The 12,362-nt window shown below is 33.4% G+C and overlaps 1 protein-coding gene across 1 annotated transcript; it reads right to left on the bottom strand.

Annotated features, from left to right (window-relative positions):
- Positions 1 to 7,216: 7,216 nt before the first annotated feature.
- Positions 7,217 to 12,082, bottom strand: LINC4 (crowded nuclei-like protein). Its single transcript, XM_079035044.1, has 8 exons — positions 11,766 to 12,082; positions 11,230 to 11,439; positions 10,904 to 11,157; positions 10,547 to 10,817; positions 10,390 to 10,473; positions 8,880 to 10,309; positions 8,668 to 8,767; positions 7,217 to 7,649 (listed from the first exon to the last, which is right to left on the bottom strand). The coding sequence occupies exons 1-8, from the start codon at positions 11,961 to 11,963 to the stop codon at positions 7,581 to 7,583; spliced, it is 2,616 nt and encodes an 871-aa protein (XP_078891170.1). The 5' UTR covers positions 11,964 to 12,082; the 3' UTR covers positions 7,217 to 7,580.
- Positions 12,083 to 12,362: the final 280 nt, after the last annotated feature.

Below are 12,362 nucleotides of genomic sequence, written 5' to 3'. Positions count from 1 at the left end.
CGTCATTTCATGTTGGGTCTGAACCAAAAACACATAACAATTCCAACTATAGGGACCAAAACCGCATAAGGTATTCGAAATTGGACAACTGATACACCACCAAACTTTTTTGGACCAAAACTACAGAATTTTGACAACCACAGGGACCATTTTTGCAATTTTGTCTAAAGACTAATTTAAAAAAGACAAAATTTCAAGAATGGTCCCTGTGGTATGTCAAAACTAGCATATTTGGTCCAAAATGGGTTTGGCTCGCAAGGATGGTCCAATAGTTTCGTTTTGTTGCGAGTTTGGTCCAATTTCCTATGAACTTTTTTATAATGACGGATTTGCCCTTATATTTTAATTTTCCATTTTTATTTTATTATCAGTAGTTAAAAAACAATTAAAAATAAAACAAAAATAAAATACTCTCTCTCCCTCTCTCTCTCTCTTTCTCTTTCTCTTTCTCTTTCTCTCTCTCTCTACAAACAAAATTAATACAGATCTGGTAGTGGATTTGTAAAATGAAGAACCCTAACTTTTATCAATTTTGTTCAATTCATTGTATGAAGTCGAATAGACTAAACACATACACACTCATATATGTATATGAATCTCAAGAACACTCGGTTTTTCCTGAGTTCAAGAACAAGACCATCATATTCACGAACTAAGAAATCGATTTCTGATGAACTGCCATCACCACCATCGGAATAAATTTCTTCTATGAATTTCCCAACTTAAACCCACAAGCACACAAGGAACTCAATAAACAGAAAGATGAAGGTAAACTGCACCCCTTTTATCCCTCTCCCTGAATCGCAGACACCATATACCCTAAATCAGTACAGGTTAAAGAGATTACGATTTACAGATGAAAGGGATAACGCTTTACAACCTATAAATTTTTGTGTCCTTTCCAATTATTGAATCAAATGCCAATCATGTCCCTCTCTCTTGTTCTTCTCTGAATCGGTGTATGTATCAATTTTAGGCATAGAAGATGTGACAACCCGGAATTTTCATTCGGTCAAACCCTAAAAGTCAATCACTTCATATTATAAGTCTAGTTCACTTTTATTTGTTTTTAGGAAATTAAAGTTCGTTTGATTATTTTAATAATTAATCTTTAAACGAACGGGTGAACGGATAGGCCGTCTCGGGTCTTGAAATTTCGAAACCGCGAATACCACGTAGCTTAGAAGTTCACAGCCAAACTTTTATGTTTGGGCCGTAAACTACCCCAAAAACCATAAACTCATGCTTAAACATGAGTTTACTCCCCAAAGAACATCACTTCTCATTTTCACCCTAAAGAGTAAACTCCAAACACTCTCAACTATCATCCCGATTTACCGAAAAAGTAAGTACTTCTTGGCTTGATTAGTTGATGTATCATAACTACTAGTGATTATACATCTTTTCATCCATCCATTTTTGTGTTTTGATTAGATTTCCAAAACACCAGAACACCAAGAACACACACTAGTGTTCTTGGACTTTTAGTTCATTTCAAGCTTCCACAAAGTAAGTACTTCTATCATAGAGTCATTTAAAGCTTGCTATACATCTTAATATCAAGGAAATGTCCCAGGAACACCAAGAACAAGGTGTTCACGGTTTTGGGAGGCTCCCAAAACCATAAACACCAAGTAAGGTGCAAAAGGGTGCCTTAGGGTGCCTAGATGCTTCACAATGCCTTAGCGACTTGTCTAGATCCTTCCTTGATGAGTTTATCACACAAAAAGCAAAAGAATCACTCATTTATATGTGTTTACGGTTTAGGGATCTCCCAAAACCGTAAACACCCCAAAGTAGGTATAAATGGCCCATACTCCTTCCTTTTTCCTAGAATCTAACCTAGGCTATTACCTTGAAGTGTTTAGAACTTGAAAACATCAAAATACCATATTCCATAAGAGTTTACGGTAGTAAACTCATGGATAAATGGTCCATGGACCGTAAACTCCATTTAGGAGTGTATTGATGCCACACAACACTTCCTAAGGCTTAAACATGAAGTAGGAATGCTTGGATTGGCTTAGAAGTCTTCAAACAACAAATTGTCTAAAATAGGGTGATTTTACAACCGTAAACCCTTTTTCTAGTGACCACAAAACCGTAAACTCCCTAATGGAGTGTTCCTTGAACCCCAAACACACTAGCCTTTCCCTACAACACTTAGATGCAATCCTTGAGACTTATAACACTTGTATAAGGTGTTTAGCATGTCCTAGGGTGTCTTGACTTTGTTTATTAGTTGTTTAAAGACTAATTGGATACATATATGTGATATTATATGTTAACTAGGATCATAGAGAGTGTTCAAGACTTCACTTGACACCTAGCAATCCTACATCTTCAGTTCATCCGTACCACTCACTACAGGTGAGTTCATACCCCTTAATCAATGGTTTAAATGTTTTTAAATGCTTTATGGGGGGAGTACAAGTTAAATACTTATAGTTATTACATCAATCACATGTGATTAATAACTACAAATCCAGTGGTTTTTCTTACTACTCAAACTGTTTATCAAACTGTTTTGCTTCAAACTGTTTTACAAGCTATTTTACTTATCAAATACTTCTACTTAAGTTGTTATATACTTATTATCAAATGCATGCCTATGTATGTATGGTTATATAAGCAATGTTTAAAAGGCTTAGGAAGGCCAGCTCGCTTTATTTCCTTTTCCCCGTTGGGATGTGGTCTGGTAAGGTATCGGGTATCCGTCTGAAGGTCGTTTAAATATTAGTTATATATCATGTGTACATATATAGTCATAAAGGTTCTTCCAGTCCATTCAATACCCTTGGGTAGCAAGGGTATACTTCCATGTTCATACATACCAGTTACATCACTAGTAAGTTACCATAGGGGTAGCACAGGAAGATACTAATACTATTACTAGAACAATGATACATACAATGAGTCAGTTCATTCATGAGTCAGTACATTACTATACATGCTAAATAGAGAGAGAACATACATTACAGCTAGCACATGCAGAGCATTTCAGTACATACAGGCTAGACAGAGAAAGAGTACACTTTCAGTTAGCACATTCATTACATATACATTCATGCAGTTATGTGAACCATTGAGCGGGTCATGGCACTTCCTGCCATGACCACTTTTGTATCCCAAATCTCCTTAATTGGGGAGCGTATGAGTTTGCATATAGATCTATATTGGATTGACTATCCTACACCTTGTTGCTCGCTACAGTGGGACTTGCAAGTCTACGGGTGCTAAATGTTATTTCTTACGGCGTCTTACATCGTCATTTTACTAGAGTCGGTAGCAGGATACAGGTCGATCACATGTTACTTTGAACACCTTTTGTTTTAAGGTAGTTAGTACAACGGTAGTCACTTATTACAAATACTACGGTACTATTATATTTTCCCATTACATTCACTTCGTGAATATTCACACGATGCACGGTAATGTAAAAACTATATTTTTGGTTAATGATAGTCAGAATTGGGATAACACACACTCTAACAAGAGACATACACATAGACACTAGATGCCTTGGTAGAAGGCTACAGTTAGTAGGAAACATAGGGTTTTCTAGGAGAGTTCAAACATTATACAAAACATCTTACAAATGCTTTCATACAAGCACATACATTAATATACTTATGATCTCACCAGCTTTAAGCTAATACTCGCTTTCAAAATAACTTGTATTCTCAGGTCACCAATAGACAGGTGCAGGTGCCAGGCTTTTGAGAAGATGGAGTTCGTTCAAGACTCATCTTTTATTTTTATATGTATATTTTGGTGTCTATATAACTTGACAGAACACACATGTATGAAATTATATTATTAATGCAATGGATGATGTTGTTGCTTGTTTACTACTATTCATTGTTGTGATACTGTACATGACATCATCCACCCCAGAATGTTTCCGCCATTCACGGTTTTGGGGTGTGACAGAAGATGACTCTTGTATAAGAACAACGATAATAGTGGCATTGTAGCTCTAAACGACAATGAGAGAAACGCCAGGTATAATGGTTTGACCTAGGAGGCGATGGTGTTGTTGGTATTCGTCGGAGATGTTACCTGGTTTAGGTGATGGGCGAGGTACGATGGATGATGGCCATGTATAATAAGTGATGTTGAGGGTCAAGCGGGTGGGTCAAGCAAGAGAAAAGATGTGTTTTCCGGCGATTGTATTCTCACATAGGTCACTGAGAGGTTGCAACATGTTTGATTTTGAAATTGTTTTAAACTGATTTCTTTGAACTTGTCAAAGAATACATATCAGATAGGCAGGGGGGGTGAAGAAGATGAACTGTTCTTGGGTAAAAAGAAAAAAAATATGGGGGAATACGGTGGAGAGAGAGAGAGAGTGAGAGAGAGAGGGGGTATTTTATTTTTGTTTTATTTTTAATTACTGATAATAAAATAAAAATGGAAAATTAAAATATAAGGGCAAATTTGTCATTATAAAAAAGTTCATAGGAAATTGGACCAAACTTGCAACAAAACGAAACTATTGGACCATCCTTGCAAGCCAAACCCATTTTGGACCAAAGGTGCTAGTTTTGACATACCACAGGGACCATTCTTGCAATTTTGTCTTTAAAAAATCCCAATAAACTAGGGATCATAACATTGACTACCACTATTTATTTTGCTAAAAATTCATATTTTCTTAGAAATTCTGATTTTTTAAAAATTCAGATCCTATCAAACAACTTTTAAATTAAGTATCATAAAAAATTATGACTTCTTCAGACTAATATGAAAAAAAATATATATGTAATTTTTTTATTTTTTCAAAACTAATTTGCATTTCATACAAACATAGGACATGCCATGAGAATAAAATAAACAGGGTAGACAATAGTATAATGCATCTTTTGAGACAAAGAAAATGCCATGAGATATGAGAGTAGCCGAAACCCAAGGAAATGATTTTGGCAGATTAGAATTTAAGTTTAACAGTTTTGATAATAAGGATTAAGTTTTAAAAAATTGAAGTTGAAGTTTTCAATTTTGGCATCACATTTATATTTTAGGTTTGGAACTTATTTGTAAAAATAGTCGATCTAGAAATAAGTGTGGCAATCTCAACCCAAACCCTTCAACCCAACTCAAACTCAACCCAAGGAATAATAGGTTGGGTTGAGGTTTTAAACTCATAATTAAATGGATCAACCTGTTTAATTAAAGGGCAACCACCAATCCATTTAATATTTTTAAATGGGTTAGAGTTGAAATTCCTAGCCATTTACAACTCACCAATCCGAATTGAAATTTCTAACTCGTTTACAACTCACCTATCCGTTTAATATTTTTAAATGGGTTAGAGTTGAAATTCCTAGCCATTTACAACTCACCAATCCGAGTTGAAATTTCTAACCCGTTTACAACCCAACTATCCGTTTAATATTTTTAAATATTTTTTAATTTATAGTTATTTAGTATTATTATATAGTTGATCATTGTATTTTGATTTTTTTTTATTTATCAAAAACCATGGATTATTTGATTTTTAAAGGGTTTTTTGTGAAAATTTAAACATGACAACCCGAGTTTAACTTCTTTAGTAAATAGGTTGGGTTTGAAAAACAATAAATATGTCAACCCAATTTCAACACATTTAATTAAACATGTCAAGAAACTAAAGGACTTAATTTGTTAGTAAAAATCTAAGCTTTGGTCTAGTTGCCAAATTTAGAACCTGATAGAATAGTTTTCACAAAATAGTGAAGGCTTAGATCTACAACCCCTAACTCCTATTCCCATCTTCACTTGTCATTATTTCATCTAAAGTAGGGATGAGAGTAGGTCCAAACCGGGACCGGATGGACCCGGACCCGGACCCGGAAAACCCGGAACCATTTAACGGAATTTTGTAGAACCGAAAACCGGACCGGTATATAAGAACTGGTTCCGGTTCGGTTCCGGGTAAGGTGAGTCTAGAACCGGAAAACCAAAAACATCAAAGTGGATAGGTTGGAATCGGATAAAGTGTGTTTAGAACCGGAAAACCCAAAAAACCAAAATTTTTCGGCAATTACTTACTACTTAGTGGATTAAACTTTGAAAATTTTCTTATTGATATCCCGACTTCGGGTGACCGTAAGTTATTGAATATGAATCGAAAATTGACAAAATTATAGTCTTAACTCATGTACAAACTCTAAACTATACTCCGAAAAAAAAAAAAAAAAAAAAAAAAAAAAAAAAAAAAAAACGCATGTCAACCTGACTTTAAACGAAGGATATATGCATGTGTTAATGTTTTCACATAATACAAAAACAAAAACAAATAGTACAAAAACAAATATTAAACCAAAAATGACAAAATTATAGTCTAAAATTATGTACAAACTCTAAGCTACAAGTTGGAAAAAGCCGAATGTCAGTCCGACTTCAAACGAATAAGATATGCACGCTTTAAAACTTTCACAAAATACAAAAAGGCTGAAAAAGTAAAAACTTTCAGTTTTGATATCTCGACTTTGGGGGACTGTAAATCAATAAATATCAAACTAAAAATAACAAATTTATAGTCTAAAATCATCTAGAAACTCTAAACTACACATTGGAAAAAACGTATCTCAATCCGATTTAAAACGAATAAGATATGCATGTTTTAAACGTTTCACAAAAATCGGTTCCGGTCCCTAAAAGTGGTTCCGGTTCCTAACGGTTCCGGTTCTTAGAACCGGTTTACCCGGACCCGGATAAAGCCAATTTTAAACCTGGAACCGGAAAATTTCATCCCTAATCTAGAGTAGAAGAGGATATCAGTATTTGGTTCTCGGATTCTCGGTGGAATCCATTGATTCAATGAGTTTAGTAACAGATTTTTTAGTGTTTTATTTTAAAAACATATGCTGAAGTTAATCTATTTATTTAGTCATATTGAGATTTATGAAGCTTAAATGGATGATGAATCCTTCATTAGTTCATCTACATCCTAAATTGACCATGGAATTCGCGTTAAGATGTGATTTGAATGGAATTCTCATTGTCTATTATTGTATCTATTGATATGTATCAATTTAAGAATAACAATTCGTTATATCTCATCTAAAGTTGTCAATGACAATATTAGATCATTTAAACAAATATATACATATATCCCTTGATGATAACATACCACACAATTTTTCATGGCATATAAAACACAAAATAGCTACATAAATCAAATAGGCATATTATATTATAATTAACGCATATAAACATGTTCAACATCAAATAGTCATCAAAATCCATACCATTAAAACCAAAATATTGTCATCTTACACAAATTTAGTTAAACAAACAAATAGCACAACCAAACACCAAATCCAAAACCACCATTTACAACTCCCAACCAAAACCCTTCTATAAGACTACGAAACATGTCAAAGTCAACTATTTGAGAGAAAAAAAGTCAACACTCGAAAATTAGGGTTTATAGAAAGTTAAAAACCCTTCCCTTCTATAAGGTGAAAATATCATCAAACCTACTTTACCTCACAACACCAAACCCAAAAAAGGAAACCAAACCACCATTACTTGATATGTACCTAAAACCCTAAAATATATATATAATAAGATTGGGTTATTATGCACATAAATCACTCTTGAATTTGTCCTTTAAGCTTCTTCGTGTCATTTGATTCCAGGTGGCTTTTCTGTTCTCCCTCCTATTTAAAAATAATAATAAAAAAATAGTGTGGTTAAGGATTTGTTTGGTAATGGTTTGATGGAATGGAATTGACATATTATGGGAATGGAATCTGGAAGAGTTGTTGCATTATGCATTCCATGATTATTTTGGTTGTGAGCTGTAGACATGTACAAATGGAATGAATTGTGTGTCCACTTTTTTATATTATATCAAGATACAAGTTTAAAAAAATTTGTGAATTTTTTCAAGGGTTTTATGAAGAAAAATCTCATTATTTTGGGAAATCTTTTGATAAAGTCCTAAATGTTTTTTTTAACAGGAAAGTCTCATTATTATGGGAAAATCACATAATCTGTCATCTCCTGTTAAAATAAAATAAAAAAATAACTTTTTCGTTAATTTTGGCAAATTGTTAAATAATTAGGACTTTCCTGTTCAAAAAAAACATTTAGGAATTTATCAAAAAAATTCCCAAAATAATGGGACTTTTCTGCATAAAACCCTTTTTTTAATAAAAAATAGAAGTAATATAAAAAAATAAATGCATCCCAATTCCCAGATAATAAAATAGAAAATATATATTCTCGTTATTTTTAGAGCATAAAACTGAATTTTAATTAATAATCATTATTTTTTTTAAAAAGGTATCTGTCACTAAATATTATATTAATAAAAGTTTAATATCAGATAATACAAAAAGTGAAAAAATTAATAAAATAGACGGAATCACATACACATTGGTTCAAGAACAGCCCATTCCATCTATCAGATTAAACAAAATGTTTTTTTCATTCCGATGGAATGAACAATTCCATTCCTTCCATGATTACTAAAAAATCATAGATGTAAGACTGTCATGCAAATATGCTATGAAGAAGCTTTCAAGTAAAATGAAAGGAATCACATTCTTTCAACAACCAGCCATTCCATTCCACACCATCAAAACGCTTTTTTCCAAACGGAATGACCAATTCCATTCCATCTTACCAATCACTACATAAAGCATAGATATAAAACAGTCAAAAAAAAATTACCTGACTATTTTCAACAGTATTTTTACTACGAACAGATGTCACTTCTCGAATTTTAATAATTTTGTCAATATACACAGTAGTCTCCTTGGTAGAATCCCTCCTACAAACTCACAAAAGTTATATTTTAATAATTATAAACCAGTTTAACAATAAAGCATATAAAAAATAAAATATATATATATATATATATATATATATATATATAAATATACCGAGGGGTAATATCGTCCGGTTGTTTCTTCCTTTTCTTGTTACTCTGTGTTTGCTCCAACAAACTACTTGCACACCTTTTAAGCCACCCAAAAGGAGCAGAAAGAGGAGGTGTTGACCCATTATTATTTAATTCATTTTTAAATGAATTAATTTCCACAATTTCATTTCTTTTTTGCAGATTTAGATCACATTCTTGAATTTCATTTTCAGTGATTTGAAAGCCAACACCTTTCACATCTTCTAGTTTCTTCAACTCTTCGATCTTTTCAAGAATCTCTTGTCTATCAGAATGTAAAAGTTCCCTCTGTTTTTCCAATTTTACCCTTTGGTCTTTTAATTGTTGTATAGAATCATTCAATTCAGCCCATTCTTTATCCCTTCTTTCATGATCTAAAATGATTTCTTTTCTTTCCTTTTCAAGTCTTTTCATTTCAATGTTGACTTGTTCAGCTTCTTTTCTTGCTGTTTCTTTTAAAGATGAAATGTATTCGAGTTCTTTTTTCTTTTCTTCTTCAAAAGATTTTTCTTTTTCCTTTAAATAGCTTTCTACTTCTTCACGTTTCTTTTCAATGCAATTTTCTAATTCTTTTTTCTGCATTTCAATATCCATGACAAAATCGGTTCTTTCTTTTTGGATTTTGGAGAACCAATCAGAACGTTCCTTTTCGATTTCTCTCATGAACTTTTCCCTATCGTTCGAAAGGGTATTTACGTCTTTTTTGTATTGTTCCCGAATCATGTCTTTTTCTAATTTCAAAACATCGCGTTCTTCCTTCAAGAATTTCAAGATTGTAACTCTTTCTTCTGCGATTTTCTCTGATTCCAATCTTAATTCTTCTCTTTTTTCATCGATTAATTCCCATTCTGTTTCAAATTTTGCTTTTTCTTTTTTTAATTTTTCTGCTTCACTTTCAAATTCGTGTTTTTGAGCTCGAATCATGTCGATTTCCTCTTTTAACCTTCGTTCCAAAATCATCAACTCGTTTGTTTCGTTTCTCATGGCTTCCACTTTCTCTTCTGCATTCAAAATCTCCTTGCTTCTTTCATCCAATAACTTTAAGGATTTTTGAAGGTCAATTTTCATTTGATTTACTTCTTCTTTTTCCTTCTCTAATATACTTTTCTGCAGCTTTAACTCTCGTTCGACTTCAAGGACAGTTTTGTCTTTTTCCTCAACAGCATTCGTTTTTTCTGAAAGCTCCTTTTCCTTCTCACCAATGGCTCTCGATTTCACCTCCAATTCATGCTCTTTTTCAGCAAGTAAATCCTCCCGTTGACTAAAGTCAACTTCCCTCAACTCTGAAGCCCTTCTTTTGTTCTCAATTGTTTCCTCCATTGCTTTGAGTTTTCTTTCTAATTCAGCTTCAAATTGAAAACTCTTTTCTTTCAAAACAGCTTCATGATCAGCCAAAGCCTTTTTAATTCTCTCCTGAAAAAAATACAAAAACAAATTTAGTAATTCCAATTTAAAAATATACATCATTTGGAGTAAATTAAATAGTAACTCACAGATTCCTTGTTTGAAATTTCCTCTTGCTGTATACGCAACTCTTCATACTTCTTTTTTAACTCATTTTCCTTATTTGTGATATCCTGTAAGCAATAAAGAATGAGTAGGAGTATAATAAGTTATTATAAAAAGAATGAATGAATATCTGAACAAAACCTCTTCTTTAGAATCCAAGGAGGCTGCTTTTGTATCAAGATTGTGTTTTTCTTCTTTAAGGGATTTACGTTCCTCTTCAAGGCTTAATTTTGAAGCCTGCAATTGCTTTTCATGGCTACTTATTTCCTCAATTCTACTCGAAATATATTCTTCCCTTTGATTTAACAAAGCTTGCCCCTCAAGTAATCTTTCTTGTGATTGTTGCACAGATTTCTGCCTTTCACATAAAGATTGTCTTTCAAGAAGAATTTCCTTCTCTTTTGCTTCACACCTGTATCATACACAGAGCACCAAATATAGTTAATTCTGTGCTATATAAGGCAAAAAGTATATATTCATAAAGATAAGATAACATACTCTGATTTGAATGAATTCATCTGTCTCCTAAGATCATCTTCCCTTGCTTCAACTTCATGTAACTTTCTTTCAGAAACTCTCCGATATCTAGAAGCTTCTGCATCCAAAGATTCTGCAGCTTGCATCTTTGAATTGGCTTCAGTCATCTTTTTTAAGGCGTCTTCCATCATTGTTCTTGCTTCAGCTAATTTAATTTCAGCTGCAACTTTTGCCTCAGCACATTCTGCACGCATCTCATGTAATGCTTTTTCAATCTAAAAAAAGAAAGATACTATTTTAGTGAAAGCCAATAAACACGTTATGAAAAGAAAATATTGTATGCGTACATTGGAAACACATTCTTTCTCTATTCCTAGAGCTTTCTTCAACTTCTCTTCCCTTTTCTTTGCTTCAGCTAAAGCAGACAAATGGGCAGCTTGGTTGCTCTTGAGTGTCATTTCAGCTGACTCTGCGGTTGATTTCATCTGTTCATAACTCGTAATCCATTCTTTTTTTTCAATTATCAAAATGCCCATTTGATTTTGAAGGTTGTATATCTGCATCAAATTCACAGAAACAATGGAGGAATCCAATTAATAGTTAACATCCAAGTAAAAGAGGAGTTGGAAGGTTTTCTTGAACATTAGGGTTTGTACGTTTTTTCACAATACCCCCACTAAAGATGACTAAGCATCCCGATTTATGTCGCAAATTAATTCAAGCTTTAAAACTCAATTATCACTATGCATTAATGGAATTCCTTCCAAAAAGAGAAAAACAAAACACCTAATTACCAAAGAATAACATATACGTCGAGCAGTGAATATAAACAAAGCCAAAGCCAAGAAGAATATTAATCAAGGTGAATGGCAAAAGAGAGGACCTCAGCTTCGAGTTTAGCGATGTGAGCGATGAGTGAACCTTTATCCCTTCGCTTAATCGATTCTTCATCGAAGCCAGCTTCACGAAGACGCTTCCATATGGTTTCATCGCTCAAAGGGCTTTTGAAACTCAAAACCCTAGACGAATTGTTGGGTGTCGTGGGAGTAACTGCAAATCGTCCCGAATGAGGACTCGCCATCCGATCTGAAAACACTCGAACCTCAAACCGAGATCGATGATCTGTTCGACGATTCTCTTTGGATTTTCGATTTTCGATCGTCTTTACTCTTTTTGTTCACAGCTGATTGCAGCTTACTTTTCGTTCCTTTATGTTATTATTCAGAATAAACATTTATTGCCAAACGACGGCGTTTGTAAAGCGGTAAATAAATTCAATTTCTTTTCGTTTTGGGGGTACGGATTGTTCAAAATTCAAATGAGAAAGAGATAAATCTTGTTTTTGAAAAAATAATAGTAAAAATTACCTTGAGGAAAACGATATATTCTAAGACTAGTAGGAGTGGACAACTCTCCTGTTATTGGGGCTAATAACGCCTAATAACACCCATGAACACTGTCCCCCTTTAATGTTATTAGG

Source organism: Lactuca serriola, chromosome 4 (genome assembly GCF_051521515.1).
Source record: "Lactuca serriola cultivar US96UC23 chromosome 4, Lser_US96UC23_V15, whole genome shotgun sequence".
Lineage (NCBI taxonomy): Eukaryota > Viridiplantae > Streptophyta > Magnoliopsida > Asterales > Asteraceae > Lactuca > Lactuca serriola.
Note: the sequence above shows the minus strand (reverse complement) of the source record. Positions and strands in the feature narration are given on the sequence as shown.